General features: G+C 36.6%; 1 protein-coding gene across 1 annotated transcript in view; it reads right to left on the reverse strand.

The window, feature by feature from the left end:
• TTBK2 (tau tubulin kinase 2) overlaps positions 1-20,897 on the reverse strand; it is a gene marked incomplete at its 3' end in the record, with an annotated part of 82,962 nt that overhangs the window by 19,694 nt on the left and 42,371 nt on the right. The window contains exons 6-9 of the mRNA XM_084240529.1: positions 16,173-16,238; positions 12,173-12,265; positions 11,438-11,563; positions 1,295-1,452 (exon numbers count right to left, since the gene is read on the reverse strand). Coding sequence (XP_084096655.1) covers positions 1,295-1,452; positions 11,438-11,563; positions 12,173-12,265; positions 16,173-16,238 — 443 coding nt within the window. The remainder of the gene's footprint in view (positions 1-1,294; positions 1,453-11,437; positions 11,564-12,172; positions 12,266-16,172; positions 16,239-20,897) is intronic.

Genomic DNA, 20,897 nt, shown 5'->3' on the forward strand with positions numbered 1-20,897 from the left:
GTTGTGGGGCAGGCGTATAGGAGATATTACATGAGGATCTGTTGTTTTTTACTTACAGTACCTTTTACATATGGACATTCTTTGTTTTCAACTTATGCTTAAGACATGGTTTTGTGCAATTTTATTTTTCCTTTATTGCTAGTCCATGTTGCTTTAGAGGGAAACATTGAGAGATGGGAACTTAAACTGTCTTCATTGACTTCACCTACTCTTAAGTTCTATTCTGGGATCTTTGCAGTTTGAGACTTACCTACTTCTAACAATAATCAAAGTATGAGAAAGACAAACACACTAAAACAAGAATCAAAATTTCTAGACTGGCTCCAGCTCCAGTCATTAATATTTATCTAAAGTTGGACAATTCATTCACTGCTAGGATTATTTCCTCATTTGTAAAGATGGGGTGGCTGAACTTAGGTAGTGGGTACCAAACTCAGATAAGAAATATCTCTGTGCCCCACTCCTACACATTATGATCAAGTAGGTCTGGGGTAGGTTCTATGAATGGGTATTTTAAACAAACTATCTATGGTGATTCAGATATATCCAGTAGAGCCCAACATTTAGGAACTCTCAGACTGGATAATCAACATTATCTCCAGTTACATGATTCCATGTAAGTCTTTCTGTTTTATTAAGTTCAAATGAGCCCATCTTACAATATAAAATGAAAGCAATGGATTGGTGATAAAATGTCTCAATTAACTTACATTTATGATGATACCTCCCTATTTACTCACTACCAGCATAGGTGAAAAAATAGATCAGAAAACAAAAGACAAACCAAAATAAAAAAATGAAATAAAGAACTGTATTTAATGTATCTAGAGGAGAAAACATTAAAAACAAAAACAAAAGACCAAGAAGATGAAAATATACCATACCCTGTTCCTAATATTTAGAAAATTAAATCACTTTTCTTAAGAGGAATAATGAGTTACATATTCTATTCCCACTAAAAGTAAGCACCATGTAATTAGATGTAATGTGGCTCATTCTTTCCAACAAATGCCCTTTTCATGTTGAGGAAAATCTACTGTAAATCTGACACCAACAAGTCAAATAAGCTCTAAACTCCCATTTTAGAGTATGATCAATTTGTAAGTACTTTCTAAGAAAAGTAATTTCAAACAAAAAACATATACAAGGCCAATGTTAATTCAAGGAATTCCACAGGCTCTCCCCTATAGCTTGGCATTTGGTAATCTGAGGGGATACAGATGAAATAAAAAACACTTCTTCTAAAACAATGCTCCCAAGAAAGACATTGCTAAATGATATGTTTAGAACATACCCAATTGCCGCTGGGGTCAAGCGGGTATGCAACTGAGGGGTGGTAGAAGTAGTGGTGGTTGTTAGTGAGCCATCAGTTCCAGCCTTCTCCCAATCAAAAGGGTCACTCTCAATTACTCCAAAGGTCTTGATACTGTTGTCAAACACAGATGTAAGAAGCTAAATCACAAGGGAAAAAAAATAGAGTAAGCCAATGTAAACATAGTCACTTTATTCCAGAAGAGAAAGCACCTAATCCATAAACTTATTTTCTTTAAGAAGTAGGGGAATTTGAATGAGGGCAACACAATAATAATGAATTACTTTTTTTTTTCTCAGTAGACTACTTCAAAATTCTTCTCATTTGAAGTAGTCAGCATTACTCAGATTTGTGGTTATATAGGAGAATGTCTCTGTTCTCGGAAGATACATAATAAAGCATCATATCTAAAACCTACTTTCAGATGATTTTGTAAAAGGAAGTGTGTGTTGTAAATGTAATCAGTTTCAACCATTTATGTAACTTTTTTTTTGGTCAAAAAGGGTTATTTTTATATGGTTCAACCTAAGTAGCCATTGGTATATCTACAAAAGGGGTATACTGAAGTTCATTATGGTTTCTTCCAATTTCCTGTCCATTTGAAAATTTATTAAACTGTGTGTATATACACAAAAATGATCAAAAAGGATTCTGCTCTATTATACATGTATAAACTTTCTTGTTTGTTGTCTTTAAATTCCAAAATTCTGATGTGATCTTGACAAAAATCTCACAAAGACCTTCCTTCATAGTTTCTGATAGTATTCACCATTTTCAATTTTATGTGTACGGCTTCAGTCTCTCCTGATCATTTCTCTTTATTAGTAGTAACCTACTCTGGGCCTCACCAGTGGCGCAGCAGGTTGAGCGCCGTGCTGTGAAGCTATCTGCGCTTCAGCAGTGCGGGTTCAATTCCCAGCCAGCCAGGGAGAAACCCACATGGCGCGGCAGACCTCTCCTGTCTCGCCCGCTGCTCCCCTCAGCAGTGTTTTCCATCTGTCTGCCTGTTCTGCTCCCCACTCTGTCTCTGGTGAATTCTCCCACCCTCCCGCGCCTCTGACTGTACCCCAGTTCTTGTATAAATAGTATTACAATTACTATTACTACTTCTAATAATGAGAAAAAATTTAGCCAACAAAAATGCAACACCTATAATCATTTCATTGCATATGTAAGCATGTGTACTTTATAAAAATGCCACTTGAAATACCCCTTATATTCTTTATAGCAGTCATGTGACATAAACATAATGGCTCAGGGAAGCACCCCTCTTATTACCCATAGAGCAATCATTTGATCATTTTACTTCCATATGAAGTCCCAGTTTGCCCTTTCAAAGAGAATACAGAAAAAGTTCAGGCTTTGCAAAGACAAGATTTGTAATGGGATGCTGAGGATTCACTGAGAAGCCTGATTTCTGAATTCTCAAGTTAATAAATAGTAAATTAATAGATTAATGAGGCTTTAACCAGCAGAGCACATTGGCAATGCTGGCTTACCTGATTCAAAGATTTACTGCAAGAGAAATTGCCTCACTTCAGTGATAAGTAGATACAATAGTGGGAAAGAAAGGCACACTCTTCTGGGGGATTTTCAGCAGCAATGGTGGAAAGGGAAAAACTGATCCTTTGAGAACAGAACCAGGAAATGACTGACCAAATGAAGAGAATGTGTTGAAGAAGCTGCAGAGTTTTAGCTATTTTAATCAGTTATATCAAGATACTAGGGTACCTCAATAGAGAACACTCACCCCCACCCCAACAGCTGCTTCAGGGGGTGTGAGACAGTACAGTTCAGTCACTAGTACTGCCTAATAGCAACGCCTTCCCCTTCAGGTGCTCTTATCAACTCACAAGATAAAGTGGAAATGTACTAAGTTTCTTGATACCTTCTAATATGGTGAATGCAAAAGGAATGCAAACCAGAGAGCACAGTGGACTATGGTGGAGGACCAAGGGTATCTGTCTTGGTGGTGGGTATGGTGTGGCAACAACATCTGAACAGGGAGATCCTAAACTTCTAAGACACAAACAATGTTGTAAACCAATGTGACCTAGATTTCAAAAAAGAAAAGGAGAACAACATTTCCTTTTCACATAAATAGAACAAAGCAGCATAAAGGAAATAGGTGTTCTATTAGCACAGAAGTAATGTCAAATAGAATACAAGAATAAGAAACATAAGATAACCATAAGCAAATGCAGTGTCACTTAGGTACATGTAAAAACACTTATGCTTACAATGATGCTTTCTACTTATAAAAATTCTCATAATTATCTCCTTAAAATTTTAACAGCAATACTGTGGGGTAGGTATTTTCATCACTTCACAGAGAATGAAACAGATTTAGAAAGGTCATACAAATGGTGTGTAGCAAAGCACCAAGTGAAAGAGATTCTTTTAAATGTGGTGGTATTTCTACTGTAGGAGCAGGCAGCAGGCAAGGTAAAAACAGTCTATAGTTGAAATTATCCTTCAAGGCCCTTGAAAATACCCATCAAGTACAGAATAGTTCTGTCTCTCAATTGGTGCAACACAAGGAGCTTTTTTCTTAGCATTAGAGTGGACTTCTATTTTTTTAGATGAATGTGCATGGAGTAATAAGCTGGGGGCATTTAGGGATAATATTGTACCCAAAAAATTACTATTCTTTTGAACAACAGAATCACATTCAGTGTAGCCTGATTGTGGATGACTGATTGCTGTTAGTGAAACTGACTGAGGTAATAACAGTTTCAAGGCATTGTACCACCTCCCTCATCACAGGGCATAACTAACTGAGCCAAAGGGGAAGCAGAATCACAGGCACTTTAAATAGTCTCTATCTCCTGAATATACAGCTAAATTTTAGTGAGTCATGAATGTTCTGTGACTATTACAGTTAAATAAAATACCCATTTATTGATTTATTATTGAATGCCAACTATACATTATTGAATGCCAACTATATTGGGTGCTAGGAATGCAAAGGTAGCCAAAACACAGACTTGTCTTCAGATAGTTTGCATTCAAGAGAAACAATAATCAGATTAAGCAGATTTAATTCAATTGGGCAAACATTAATTAAATGCCTAGCAATATACTAATTTCTTGAGGAAACTGAGATAAGTGTGCAAGGCACTAGTTCTAAAACAAAGTACTGCTTTAAAAGTGGAGCTGATTTCATGTCTTGAAGGAATCAGAGATTTGTTAGGGGGAAAGGATGTCCTGAGCTAATCCCATAGAGGCTTCATGGACTCCACCCCCACTCCAGACCAAAGCCATCAGGATGTTGGGAAAGACAAATCCCGTCACCACCAAAGGGAAGGTGGCTGGGAGTTAAGCATCCAGGTTTGGTATAAAAACCAAACACGGGGCCTCCCCGGTGGCGCAGCGGTTGAGCGCTGGGTTGCGAAGCTGCCCGCGGCCTCTGCCGCGCCGGTTCGATCCCCGGCTGCTCCCCGGCCACAGGAGGAGGGTCCCACATGGCGCGCAGACCTCTCCTGCCGCCCGCTGCTCCCCTCAGCAGTGTACTTCGGTCCTTCTGCCTGCTCTGCTCCCCGCTCTGGCTCTGGTGAATTCTTTCACTCTCCCGTGCTTCTGACTGTACCCAGTGCATGTATAAACAAACAAACAAATAGATAAATAGATAAAACATGCCTCTATAAAAAATAAAAAAATAAAAAAAAAATTAAAAACCAAACACGTGGGCGTTGGGGTCTCTCGCTCGCCTCGTGGCTTCAGGGCTCCTGGCTCGAGGCCAGCCATCAGAGCGCCATTTGGGATTCCAGATCAGCGGATCGGATAAGACACATTTAAAACTTTGTCTCCCACTTTTCTCCCTGAGTTGTACATTTCCTCATTTCCCCTTCCCTTGTAAATAAACCTTTTATTAACCTTTCGTGTTTGCCTGCAGTAGAGTATTGATAAGTACTTTTAAGTGCGCGGGTGAGGACCCACAGTCAGGCACCCCGTTTTGTATCGGGGCTGCCCTGTAACAGATTGAGAAAAAGTTGGCATCTAAATTGGTTTTCAGCATCAAGGTGGGCTTGTCAACAAGAAAAGCATTCCAGGCAGGGCCTGTTGGGAGGAGGACTGCACTGTGGGGCCATATAAGCGCAACGGGAAATGAAAGGAGATATAATCAAAGTGGGTGGAACAAGAATTTATCCCTTCTCCCTATCTCCACTATTTATATCCATGTCAAGGTCATTATCATTCCTTGCTTCCTGATAACAAGGAAGATCTTATTTCCTAAGCTCTCTTGCAGTTAGAATTGCTCTGCTGCACTCAGAATAAAATGCAAACTCCCAAAAGGCCTGAAAGGCTCTGCATAATCTGGTCTCAATGTGATAGGGTCTTGCCACAGGGATATATGCCAAAGTGATTAGATCACTTCTAGGCCTCGTCATAAAATTCCTAAATGATTTACCCTAGTTTCCCCTCTCTGATGAGTGGAAAGGCTATATAGTAAAGATAGCAGTATCAAAACATGCATAGTGGTGAATGGCACTAGAAATTTGGTGGTGGGAACAGTGTTGGTATATACACAAATCAAGGTGTGAAGTTATACTCGTGAAACTTAGAGCAACTTAACTACATTATTACACCGTTGTGGTATTGAACAGGTATTTTTTTATATTTCTTTCTTTCTTTCTTTCTAAGATTTATTTATTTATTTATACAAGCACTGGGTACAGTCAGAAGTGCGGAAGGGTGAGAGAATTCACCAGAGCCAGAGCGGAGAACAGAACAGGCAGACTGACAAAGTACACTGCTGAGGGGAGCAGCGGGCGGCAGGAGAGGTGTGCGCACCATGTGGGACCCTCTCGGGGAACGAACTGAAGCTGCAGAGGCTGCGGGCAGCTTCGCAATCCAGCGCTCAACCGCTGCGCCACTGGGGAGGCCCTGTATTTCTTTCTTTCCAAGGCTTAGCTCACCCTATCCCATAGCTTCCTAAGTAGTCTCTAATTCTTCTTTGTCTCATTTGAATGCTACAAACTGCAAAAGCAATCCTCTTAAAACATAAACTGGATAACCATACTCCTGTTTATTAGACTTCCAAAGCACCCTGCTGTACTCAGAATAAAATGCAAACTCCTAAAAGGCCTGAAAGGCTCTGCATCATCTGGTCTCAGCCTCTCTTTCCAGTCTCATCTCAAACCACATTACCCCCTCATGTTCTGGCCACTTCTATCTTCTTTCCATTCCTTGCTTGAACCAGAACTTATTAACACTCTCCCTCTTATTTTTGCTATGCATGTGGCCAATATAGTCCATTTAGGGTTTGGTTTAAATGGCAGTTTTAGAGAAAGACCTTTCCTGATCCACAATTGTATAGAAGGCTCTTCCTTGTTCTCTAGTTCAATCTTTTATTTGTTTGCTTCACAAGCAGCCAGTGTATGTTTTCTGAAAAAAATTAACTCTAGTGTTCTCAACAGGCAAGGCTGTTGCATTCTGATGTAATCTCTGTTTAATTAATCCAATTCCTAATCCTGAAAAGTGTACTAACAAGATTAATGAAGCTTGGTCATGTCTGGATTTCCTTCTATCTTCTAACTTTAGTGACATGCAGCTTGCTGATGTACACATTTTCATTTCAGGCTCACCAACGGAGTGTATATTTATGCATTTCATTAGTCTTCTCAATATGCTTAACATAATGTGAACACACTAATAAAAATATCTTTTGTGTTCTAATATCAAGACCATGTGATTCTACAACTGATAATTATATTTTTTCATAAAACTTTTTAGTTCTTTCACTGCATCATTATTAATTAGCCATATTAGTGTTTACTTTGTAGTGCCTATTGTATTTGTAGCCACCTCTTCAAGGAAGGCAGGATGGTAAAGTGGAAGGCGTGTAGGGCTTTTTGAGTGAGACATGGGTTCAGATGCCTCTTCTAGCACTACCAGTTTTCCCAGGCAAGGTGTCTCAAACAAGTTTTTGGTAAGACAAGGATAATAATTTTCTCTAAGTATTATTGTGACACTGCTATATATCATTATTGTAACAATTTGTAAAGGCATCAAGGGTTCTTCTTTATCTAATCTAATGCTCCTTAGTTTCCCATTAAATGTTGATACTATTATCACAGGTAGATTACTGTGGTGGAATTCACACCACAGCTTTTTTTTTTTTTTTTTTTTTTACAGCAACGTGATAAAAATAGTTCACTCAACTTTATATATTCTAGAAGGTTCATTCCAGACTTACAAATTTATATGGCCTGGACCTAGGAGAGACAGGACTACCTGATGCTACCATAAGACTAATGAATATTCTAATATTAGGGACTAGAATGGCCCAAACTATTCCAAATACCAAGAATTTGCTGTCATGACTAAAAACAGTGAAAACAATGACAGGATACAAAGTCTGATGATTTTTGACCCAAAACCCAGAACTTCAAGAATTTCCTAAGTGGGCCTCCCCAGGTGGCGCAGCGGTTGAGAGCTGGGATGCAAAGCTGCTCGCAGCCTCTGCAGCGCCGGTTCGATTCCAGGCTGCCGGCGAGGGTCCCACATGGCGTGTAGACCTCTCCTGCCGCCCGCTGCTCCCCTCAGCAGTGTCCTCCATCTGTCTGCCTGCTCTGCTCCCTGCTCTGGCTCTGGTGAATTCTCTCACCCTCCCATGCTTCTGACTGTACCCAGTGCTTGTATAAATAAATAAAAATAAAAATAAATCTTAAAAAAAAAAAAAGATTTTCCTAAGTATCCCTTAGAGATATTTTTCTTTCTCAAAACATTTTAAAACTACTTATTTAAACTATAAGATATCCACAGCAACACTGAATTTTTTTATCACTATCTACATTTCTGAAAATGTTGGTCAAGCACTTTTTTGACTTTTAATTAGAAACAAAGATTCATAGGAAATAAAAAGAACAGTACAGAGAAGTCTCCTTTGCCTAGTCTGCCCCAATAGTAACACCTTAAACAACTAGAAAACAATATCAAAACCAAGAAAATGACACTGTTACGATCCACAGAGCATATCAAATCTCACAACTTTGCATACTACTTTTGTGTGTGTGTGTTTGTGTGTGTGTGTGTATCTATGCAATATTATCACTCAAGGAGATTCAAGGTCCTGCACTATTTTATCTCTTATGGTTGCAACATTCTTTCAGAATCTAAGAATAAAAATACTCTGACATCTGCTTTAATCCTGGCTATAGTTCTGATAACTTTATCTTTAGTTTTAAAGTACTTATGCATTCTGCACTGACTTTTCCTACAAATCCTGAGTAGGAGAATATTGGGCCAAGTAAGATTTGATTCAACTTAATTAACATTTGTTGAAAATTTAGGTGTCAGAAATGCTTAAGGACTGAGGAGTAGGTCAGTAAAATGTGGTATACATGTACACATGTGTGTGTGTATATATATATATATATATATATATATTTCTGGACATGGGTGGAACTGAGGGGATAATGCTAGCAAAATAAGTCAGAAGGAAAAACACAGATACAGGATGGTCTCACTTGCAGGTGGAATGTAGAACAACATAACAAAGAATCAGTCAAAACCAAATCAATAATAAACTCTTTAACATCTAGAACTGAGGCAACCAGAGGGGGAGGGTGGCAGGGAGGAGAAAGTGAGAAAGGAAAGGGGCCCTATGGGACATGGTGCAGAATTGTTGGGGCAAGGTGTGAAAGTATACCTTTGTAGAAGTTTGAACCTATAACCCTCAGAGCAGATACAAAGATGTAAACCTACTTTACCGCAATAAACATAATTTGGGGGGGGGGGAGAAAATTTAGGTCAGGTATAATGCCAGGATAGTGTGGGATAAATAGCTGCCTTAGTGGTGGGTATGATGTGGTAAACATTTATCTGATGTTGTGTGAACCTACATCCGAATCATATATAGCATTGTAAATTAATGTTACCTCAATAAAAAAATAAAGTAAGCTATAGCTGTACTTTCAGGACTTAAGAGTCAACCAGGGAGACAGTCTTATAAATATTACATACTGATAAACTTGGCTATTTTCCCAAAACATCCTAGCATGTAACACTTTGCAAAAACAAAAATCAGACTCTAACAGAAACACAAAAGATCACCGGTAGAGAGCAAATCAGCTCTTTTCTCTAGGTCTAAACCTGCTGTCAGAGTGAGTTGTAGCACAGCAGGATACTAAATGAGGTGTTTGCCATGTACAACTTGTTAAGGTAATAACGTTCTGTGGTTTAAAAAAAAATGTGTTTTTTTAAAAGATTTATATTATATGGACATTCAAAGTGAAAGCGCATCATTTAACACTTTGATTATAAAATACATTCACTTAGATCTTGGCTCAGAATGAACCAAACTGAGACATTGTTTATCTGACCTTTGAGGTAACTAGGGAAGCAATAACTCTAAACACTGGGTTTGGTTTTATTTTTTGCTTGTTGCTGAAGGAGGTTTGTTGATTTTAATTACACTGATTATCCAAGGAGGAAGTTTAAATTTTGAAAGAATGGTAATTAAATTCAACTTAGGTATGAATTCCAAACTGCAAAATTAACTATATGGACAACATTAAGTTCACAAGAGCATTCTGATTCATAGTAATTTTTTTTCAAAACGAAGACTATACTGGGGCTCTTCGAGGAAAGCAGGAAACATAAGCTACAAAGTTTAGACCTATTTGGAACTGGATGTTGTGTTGATGCCAATTACTTACACCAACATCTTTTTCCCAATTACCCTAGTCCCAACCACCCTAGTCCCAACCATCTGCCCTTTGCTCCCACTTACTGCTTATGAAAGATCAGAGAGCAAGAAAAAACAGATTATTTACAGAACCTGTGAAACAAAGAAAATGTTTTCCCCGTCCTCTCTCTTCCAGAAATAGGAAAATTACTATATTTTCTTTTGTTATTATGTGACAGAAACACAAGAAGCCCCTAAGAAAATGTCCAAATGAAAAACTTGAGAATAGTAATTCATTAAAGTAAATGTAGGTCTAGTTTCAAATGTCAGCTGGTAAATATGAGTCTTCAGATTGTAGACATAACTAAGCAAAGAATGATAAAAAAAAAAAAAGTTTTGCTGTTCTAAACTTTTATATTCCCACACAGACTTTGAATGATAAACACCTAAGAAAAGAAAGCTGGGATAGATTCTAGATCCTCCTGAATCTGGTCTTATAGATATAATTTTATTTTTTTCAAGTAGCATAAACTCTCTGTATTTCAGAAAATATATGTAAGATGTAAATATAAGAAAACATTTCATAGCAACTTACATACAAAATATTTTTTTTCATGTGTTAGTCTATATGAGATGCAAACAATTACAAAGGAGAGAAGACAACAAGCTCTCCCATTAAAGTCTCTGAGGCCCCAAGGTTGTATGTTGCCTGTCTGTTTTATATCCTGTTTATGTCTTATAAAAAGCTGCAATTTCACAGAGAAGTAATTAAGTTTGCTGTGCTACAGAGAGTCTTTTGAATGGCCAACACTGACAACACTTTGGAAAGTAAAACTTCCATTAACAGGCAATGTTGTCCTTTATAGATAAAAATGATACACAAATATTATTAATCATTGTATGTGTGTTTATTTATATTTTCAGTGGTAGTGGTTATTTTGCATTAAGCTCTGACCAAGTTCTCCCTGAGAACAACAGATACTTCTGATATATAGCTGACTGGGGTTAGGGATGCAATTTGTGGTAAACCTACTCAATTCTTAAAAGACCTCATTAACTGATGCACTAAGGAAATGATTCACTGAACATAGACAAATTGGCGCCAATAATCTATATTGACTGTTGTCCTACAACATTTTAACATATGCGATGCAGCCCTCAAGTCCTTGACAGATACATTACCTAGTTGGACATTTCCTTTGGGTCAACAAATTAGCTACAGGATTTACACAATTGAACGATCAGCAGTTCTACAGACCAGATGAATCATAGCAGGAAAGAAAAATCTACCACATGATGAACAAACCTAAAACTTTAATGAAGTATGTTCATCTAGAAGGGAGGAAACATACACACAAACAATGACGCTTCATCATCGTTATTTCACCATATTCCTCAGAACATATTAAAATAGTATTATTCTAGGGATGCCCCATACTCATTTAAAACACCCTCAATGAATGAAACTAACAGAACTCACAAAGACTACTCACCTGGTAGTCTGGTTTGGTAAAATAATCCAAAGAAGAGATGTGATCCAGAAAGATGCTAAACTCTGGAGGGAGATGTTTCAACATAAGCCTGTGGTCATATCTCTCCTTAATAGAGCCGACTTGCTCCTGGGACGTAAAGAGAAAAGGAACCAAAGTCAATTTCTCTTGGCAGCTACACATTAAGAATGTCTCAAGGGTATGTAGTGGGGAATGAGCTAATGAGTAGTTAAAACTAAAGCAAAAACTGAGGTCTTACTCAATGGCTTAATGCACACTGCTTTAGAGGGGTTGGGGGACTATAATATAAAACCAGATGTGTAACATAGTTTTGCATAAAAGAACTGAGAGATTCCCAACTGAAAGAGCTGATCTTAAATCTGGTCTGTTTTTCTTTACTATCACGTTTTTAATTTTTGAATTAAACAATATAATGCGACAAACACTAAAAGCGTAATCAACTTATAAAAAAGGGGAAGAACAGTGAAAATAAAAGCTAAGAGGGAGTGCTAGAAATAAAATTTAAAAAAATGATTGTACTTAGAATCTATACTCCATGTACCTAGAAACAGTCATACTATTAATTTATGTCTCTACTCTCACATAGAAAAATACACATATTGGGACATAGTAAAAGTGAATGTACATTTTATTTCTCATATGTAAGTATATTCTCAACAAATGCCTACTCAGGAAAAATGTTCATTCTTTCCCTTATATTTCCATTTCCAAAATTACCTTATCCTTTATTTTTCTCCAAGGCAGCTGACCAACCACAAATTCCACCAACATGTAGAATAAGGACCAAAGGTCATCATGTCTTCCCATTTCCTTCATAAGCAAAACAGAATTCAGTCGTATTATATTACTAATCCTTGCAAGTGGATTATACTAAGACCTAACCATTGAGTTTCATCTTACTATGACTAAAAAATTTAATGTATTTCACAACAAATTACCTGGTAAATATATCTACAAAACTACACAGCTATTAGCAATCTATACAGCAATCTATAGAGTAGAACTGATATACTAAAAAATTTTGATACAAGGAACACCCCAAAATTCAGAAATGCTGGAAATAATATAATTAACAAAATATTAACAGCATTAAGAAGGAAAGGTGATTGTCATTGGCTAGAGGAAAAAAGGGTAGAAGAGTTAATGTTTAGTGTACACAGATACACTATGTACTATATGTTTTAGATATCTCTTACACAATGTGAACAATCTTAATACTACTGAATTGTACATTCAAGATGGTAAACTTAATGTTGTATTTTTTTTTTTACCATAAATAAAAAAAAAAGGGAAATCCAATGCGACAAAAATAAGAAAGCAAGCTGCTGCTGAGGCTGTGGCACTGGCTGTTTTGGGAGCTTCTGTTCCAGGTTTTATCAATCAGGAAGCGAGCAGGTGTAAAAGCACTGAATCTACACAAGACAGGAGTTGGAAATGAGATACTCCCATCTCCCACTTCCCACCTCTACCATAAAGCTAGGAATTTCAAAGGGTTATCTTTAGTACAGTATTTGGTATATATGATACTGCAATAACATTTTCTCTGTAAAATTTAGTCACCATCAAAGAGATAAAATAATTAAAAAAAATTTTGCCTGAGAATTTCCCATCGGCCTGTCCCTCATCCACATCTGAGGCTTAAATTTATACTACTTGTGTGATCTGCAGAAGCAAAGCCCAGAAACTAATTTTAAGGGTTTTCTCAGTGATTATATCCTACAGTAATGACATGCAAATCATATCCTACAGTAATGACATGAAAATTCTCTTGTGAAAAAAGCACCTTAAAATCAGGCCTCATGGAAGCCCTACAGAAAAAGTCCCACCAAATGTAAGCTCATTATTCAATATTAAAAAATTATATTAGGGGACCTCCCCTGGTGGCACAGCGGGTTGAGCTCAGCTCTGTGAAGCTGTCTGCAGCCTCTGCAGCGCTGGTTCAATCCCGGCCAGCAGGGGAGGGTCCCACATGGCGCGACAGACCTCTCCTGTCTGGCCCACTGCTCCCCTCCCAGTGTATTTCCTCCCTCTGCCTGTTCTGTTCCCCACTCCGTCTCTGATGAATCCTCTCACCCTCCCATGCATCTGGCCTGTACCCCAGTTCTTGTATAAATAAATACATCTTTTTTTTTTAAAAGTTATATTAGGAAGCAGGCTACTCTAAGTTAACAATAAGAGAAACTGTAAAGAGAAGAATTAGATAACCAAGAATTTCAGATATGAAATAATATGATATAGAATATAAAATACAATAATTTTTTAGTGCTAAAAACAAAAAACATTCTTAAAGCCATGAGAATGGAGCCATAGTCCAGTCAAAAAAAAAAAAAAAACTGTAAGAAAGAGGTAAGGAAATTATCCAGAATACAACAGAGACACAAAGAGTCAAAAAGAGTCAAAGAGTCAAAAATTCACAAAGAGTGAATTTAAGAGGCCTGGCAGACAGAACAAGGCCTAACATACATTACATGGAGACTGAAAAAACAAAAAGATATAGAGAGAATGGGAAAGAGGCAATATTTAATGAACTATGTATGAAAATCTTCAGGAACCAAGAATGACACGAACATCAGATTTAGGAAGCATAACAAATCCCAAACAGAATAAATATAAAGAAATCCATTTAAGCACATCTGAATGTCAACAGGACACTAAAGACAAAGAGAAATATCAAAAGTAATCAAAGAAAAAAGGAGAGATGAAATAGAAAGTAACAGCAATAATATAAAATGAACAGACTTCAAGTACTTTGGAAAGTACTTGTATTATTTGGGAATTATTCATGTTAAAAGCTAAAAGATCAAGGTACAAAAATAATAGAAATGGAATGGATTATTTTTAGGAATTATCAAATCAGGTTTGCAGAATATTTAAGAAAGAAATATATTAGAATTATCTGGGAAATCTTAAGTTAGATAAGAACTTCCAAAGTGTCTACTAGTGGTACTCCTATGTCACCACATAAACTGACAATCATTGTGATGCTGTGTTTCTGTGTAAAGCAGTCTACTCTGCTGTGTCAGGAGCAGAAAATAACAATAAGAAGCACTCTAACCATCAAATTTACCTACCAAGGTTACATGAATAACAAATAATAATCAGGTTGTCAGAGCACTCTATGATAAGGAGGTTTCCAAATAAACTCTACTCCTCAAATAAAAAAAATGAAAATACATAATATCTTTCTAGTAGTTATTCTGGATACATTTGTATAGTTTTTATGATCTCTGAAAATGTTTAAATTTATCTCAAAAAGAATGTCCTATTTCAAAGACTGCAATGCTGATATGTCTTCAATAGAACTAATTAGAAAGCCCTGTTCTTCTAAAAATTTCTAAGAGTTTATTTGGAAAATAAAGAGTACTTTCCCTTCAGGGCATAATAATTGACTAGATGCCAAAAATAAAGCAACAGTGAATCAAACCAAATGAGTTAAAATGCTTGGTGAGTGATACATACTGATAAAAAATTTTTTTCTTATTTTCAAATTATAATCACATCGAAAGAACCATGTAAGATCATAGCATACTCTTTCTATTATATTTAACATAGGTCAATTTTTCAGTAAAGCAATTGTGGCTTTGAAAAATAGGAATAAGGTAATAAGATAACAAGAAAATATTTCTCTTTATTTTATCTAGAAACGACTTCTAATTATCCAAACGAGTTCAAGGTCTGAGAATCCATAAAACGCCTATCTTTCCTGCTCACAATTAAGGTGCTAGGTGAGAAAAAAATTACAGCAGAACAAAGTATTACAGAGTTTAAAAATGTAACCCAAAAGTATAATTTATGAAGATGAAAATTTTAGTTGATTTAAAAATTTAAATGTCATGAAGACAAAAGCTTTAATGGGAAAGAATTATCACAGATTAATAACATTATTAAGACCCTTACATTTTATTAGGTATTAATAGCATGATATCCCCAAATAACTTCTTGAAAGAGAACAGAGATCTTTTATTTCTTCAAAATAAAACCCAGCGGTTGAGCACTGGGTTGCGAAGCTGCCTGCAGCCTCTGCAGCGCCAGTTCGATCCCCGGCTGCTCCCCGGCCACCGGAGGCGGGTCCCACATGGTGCGCAGACCTCTCCTGCCGCCCGCTGCTCCCCTCAGCAGTGTCTTCGGTCCTTCTGCCTGCTCTGTTCCCAGCACTGTCTCTAGTGAATTCTCTCACCCTCCCGCGCTTCTGACTGTACCCAGTGCTTGTATAAATAAATAAATCTTTAAAAAAAAAATTCTACATTAAATTCATTAATGCTTACATCTAAAGTGAGGACACAAATTCCTCATAGACTAAACACACTTAGCAATTATCTTTTCTTGCAAATCCAATTTTATTTTTTAGGCAGCTGCACTCATCTATATTCACTGAACCCCTTACTACAATTCGTATTAATGATGCTTTTTTGTTCCCAAGACATTCCATAGCTGTGCAACTTTCTTTTTTTTTTTTAAGTTACTGATTTATTTAATGGTGTTCTGAATGATTATTGTTCAACAAGACAGGATTGGGTATCTTTTAGGAAATTCTGGCAAATTTGTAACTGAAAAAGAAACATTAAAGAAGAGATAAGAAGAGCACTAATTGTGGGAAAAGTTCTTTTGAAGGACAAAAAAGTGAACATATACCTGGTGTACTCCTCATGTAAAGAAGTAAATCTGATTCAAGCCCTCAGCATGCTTATACAGACATGACTCTAGTTCAAATACCTACCCTGTTCCGATGAGCATTGATTGATGCATAACGAACTGTTCCTCTAAAGCCTGCCACAGCTCGAGGCTACAACAAAATGAAGCAAAAAAATAATAAATCAGCTTCAAGTAGGAAGAGATTCAGCACACTTGAGCCCATAAAGTAGAGAGAAGAAACAATGTGCATTACTGTCACAATAAAACACCAAGTAGTGCCCCCCTGGTGGCACAGGGCTTAAAGTCTTAGTGCTTGCTATCAAGCCATTGCCAGCCACTGTGACCTGAGTTCGATCCCCAGCCAGGGAGCTACTGACATGGCACAGTAGACCTCTCTTGTCTAGCCCACTGCTCCCCTCAGCAGTGTGTATCAGTAGATCCACCTGTTCTGCTCCCTACTCTGTCTCTGGTGAATCCTCTCACTCCCTGCACTCTGGCTACACACCAGTTCTTGCATGCATGCATAAATAAAAATAAATCTTTCTTAAAAAAACCAAGTAAATCTCTAACTTTGTATTGTGAAATTACAGAAAATTAGAGACAGAACATTGCTAAATCATACCTTTGAAAAAACACAAATTTCTTAGTTATCAGTGAGTCCCAGTTTTTCCTACCTACATTTTAAAATAAAGTGACATTTATGACAAACATAAAACTTTGTACATTAGAAAGCATTAAATGCTTTCATATACCCAGAATCATATTAACTATCATTTTTATATTTTAATATTCAGACAATTTTTACAAGTAAGTATATAAAGACCATGAGGCATTTTCAGGTAATCTAACTGTGTCTTGGTTCTTTCATTCAAATTCAATTTAAAGATGGTGGTAATTTGTATTCTTCTCTGCATACATAATTCATATATTCACAAATTCAAGTAATTGGATACTTGTTACATGCCAGGCATTAAGAATAAATATAAACATGAATTAATTATACATGATCTAGTTCTCAGAGAGCTCAACTTAAAATAAAATCCAAGCTCTTTTTGTTTGACTTAGAAGACCTGTGATCCTGCACTGACCTCACTGCAAAATGTCTTTACTTGTGGTTTCTCCTTTGACCAATTTTGTTTCTAGCTTAGAATTGGCACTTGTTATTCTCTCCAGTTGGAATGCCATCTCCTGCTTCCAATGGCTAGCTAACTTTTTACTCCATAAAAGCCCTTTGCTCATAAATCACATCCTAAGAGAAATAATCATTAATCATCCTAATCTAAAATACCATCTGCTCTGGCACTGTCACTCTATTCTTTTATTGTTTTATTTTTTCATAATAACACCTTTCACTACTTTAAATCAATTTTATTTATACATTTTTACCTATATGTTTACTATCTGTCTATTTCTACTGGAATATAAACTGTGAAGGCAAGGTAATTGTCTGATAGGCTCTCAGAGCAAAGTATGTAACTTGTCTAATTTGACTAGGTTAAAGTCATCAATCAAGGTCTTTTGACTTGAAAGTAAATGTTATAGAAACAGTGTTGCTTCCATTCTACTCCTTCACAAGGATCCAGTGAGTACACTACAGATTCTTGAATGGCACTATGGTTCAATATAAAATTGATGGAACCTGATATCAATAATTTTCTTTTTTATTATTATTAATTTTTTTACATCATTGTTCATTTTTAAACAATATTTGCTTCCCCCGACCCAGGTGCAGTCCCCATAGAATTTCCTTCCCCAATGCACCCACACCACAATCCCCTGTGCTCCTCCCTCCCTCCCTCTGATCCCTCTCCCTCCTCCTCCCCTGCAGAGTGTCTCTGATTTATAATTGTCTGTTTTTGTTTTGTTGTGTTTTGAATTTTCATTAGACTTTTTTGTGTGTGTTTTTTTTTACAGTAATTTCAAATTATCCTCAATTAAAATGTATTATCTTTGTAGTCAGAAAGACTATAATGTTATTTTAAAAATCCAGTTAACGGAATTATTGTTATGTATATATCACATGCTCTATATATCTCTTCTTCCTCCATTCACTCATTTTGTCATCTACGTTTAATCTATTCAAGTTAACTATTATTTCATGAAATTCTCTCTTGCCCCTTTGATTACTTTTTGGTTTTGTTTTTTAAGATTTAACTATTTCAAAAACATTGTTTTTTTTGTTTTTGTTTTTGTTTTTTTAAAGATTTATTTATTTATTTACACAAGCACTGGGTACAGTCAGAAGCGTGGGGGGTGGGTGAGAGAATCCACCAGAGCCAGAACGGGGAACACAACAGACAGACTGACAAAATACACTGCTGAGGGGAGCAGCGGGCACAGCAGGAGAGGTCTGTCGCGCCATGTGGGACCCTCGCTGGTGGCCAGGGATCGAACTGGCACTGCAGAGGCTGCGGGCAGCTTCGCAGCCCAGTGCTCAACCGCTGCGCCACCAGGGGAGGCCCTCAAAAACATTGTTTTTAATGATGTCTCAGTAATCAAAAGCTTATCTAATCTATATAAATTTATTTTCCCTTAGCTGGTATTCACTGAAAATCATAGTCAGTAAATCTTAGTATTACCTAAGATATAATGAGTAACAGGAATATATAATATTCTTCTCAACTTGGTTGATAGAACTTAGGTCAGAGATTTCTTTTCCTAAAAGAAATATTTCTTGTAGAAAGCCTACTACCAACCATTTTTAGTAAACATTTTAGAGACTGTATTTATATTCACTACCTGACAAGTTTTCCTTAACACAAAAATGATTTTGTAGCATGCAATTGTGCCCAGTTATTTTGATTCTAATGACAATCAAGATGACTATCTCCAGACCTATTATCATACTGCGCAGTCTAGTGCATGGTCAACTGGGCACTCAGACTTCCCCTTAATGGATTCTAGTCAAGGCAAGCCCAGGAAACTCTTTCCAGTTAAGAGTACCCCTGGCTTGGCTCTGACCTTACTTCTGCCATGGAAAGGTTCAGACACAGGTAAAGAGAGATTAGACATTTAGAGAGATCTTGATGTGACTCATCAAAGAAGTAACATCAGGTCAAGGAAATTCAGCCACCTTATATAAGGGAGAACAGAAAAAAACAAGCTGACAGAATTGGGGAAAATAGCTATCTATACAAATAATTCTAATCTAAAGCAGACTATAATTAAGATTATTAGCAAAGTACTATGAGCGCCTAGGACCAGTAAGGATTAGTTCCATTTTGTGCAAGAAGGAGAGTCTATGGGAAAAGGGAAAGTCCTAAGAATAAGGTGACTTAACCAAGTCTTGAAGTTGATGATCTCTTGAAAGTTCCCCAAATGATGGCAATTGGGCAATAGCAATTAAAATTACAAACGCATATAATTTCTTGGACCCAGCAATTTCACTTCTGGAAATTTATCCTGCAGATATATTTGCGTATGTACTTGCATGTGCAAATAAAAGGTCATACAAATTCATTCACTGCACAAACATCTGTGACAGCAAAGATTAGAAATAAAGCAATGTTCATCAATGGGGGCTGATTATTAAATAAGTTACAATACATCAATATAATTAATACACTTTGTAACTGAAAAGAATGTAAATGCTCTATATCCTGATATACAAAGGTCCCCTAGATAAACTGTTAAGTCGGAAAAAAAAAAAAGTCAGAATGTGTACATCATGCTACCTTTTGAATCAAAATAGGAAAAGTGATAATATTAAGTTTCTTTTAATGTATATGCATAAAGAAATTCTGGAAGAATTCAAAAAGAAACTAAGAGCTACCTAAGATAGAAGCATCAGGGAAGCTCAAGAATTGAGTAGAGGGCCTCCCTCATGGTACAAGGGGTTAAGCACAGTACTGCAGAGGCTGTCCGCAGCCACTGAAGCACAAGTTCGAACCCCAGCCGGCCAGGAAACTACCCACATGGCACAGCAATCCTCTCCTGACTCGCCCACTGCTCTCCTCAGCAGTGTACTTCAGTCAATCTGCTTGTTCTGCTCCCCACTCTTGCTCTGGTGAAACCTCTCACCCCTGCACCTCTGGCCTGTACCCCAGTTCTTGTATGCATAAATAAATCTTAAAAAAAAAGAATTGAGTAGATTTGGGATAAACAAGGATGAAATGGAGATTTGCTTCACTATTTAACTTTCAATTTTTTTCAAGTCCAGTTTATTGAGGTATAATTTACATACAGTAAACTTCATATATTAGGTATAGTTATAGTTCAATGAGTTTTGACAAACTAGAGAGTCATGTAACTACCACAGCAATCAAGACATTCTGAAAATTTCCATAATTCCAGGAAGCTTCCTTAGTGCCTTCAGTGTTCAAACCCTCCCCTCCTAGTCTCAGGCAACCTCACTAGCACTTAGAATTGTCTGTCTTTTTTGGCTTTTAACCATTTTGATTGGTGTATACTAGTTTTCACTGTGATTTTAATTTGCATTTCCCTGACACCTAATGATGCTGAGCACCTGTTAATGTTCTATTTGCTATCTCAAATATTTCTAGATGAAATGTCTATTCAAATCTTTTGTTCAAATATTTTTAAAATTAGTGAGTCATAAGATTTTAAGTTATTATATAGTTCTAAGTTGTTTACAGATGCTAGATCTAACTCCTTTGTCAGATACATGCATGTTTTGCAAATATTTTTTCCAGTATGAGACTTGTCTTTTCATTTGCAAAAGTGCTTAATTTTGATGAATTTTTAATTATTTTATTTTTGCACCATATAAATATAATCCTTTAAAAATATATTTTAAAACGTCTTTAAATTAAAAAAGTAGAAAGTGAAAGTGGTTAATAACCTAAGAGTA

This window comes from Talpa europaea (assembly GCF_964194135.1).
Source record: "Talpa europaea genome assembly, chromosome: 8".
Classification (NCBI taxonomy): Eukaryota; Metazoa; Chordata; class Mammalia; order Eulipotyphla; family Talpidae; genus Talpa; species Talpa europaea.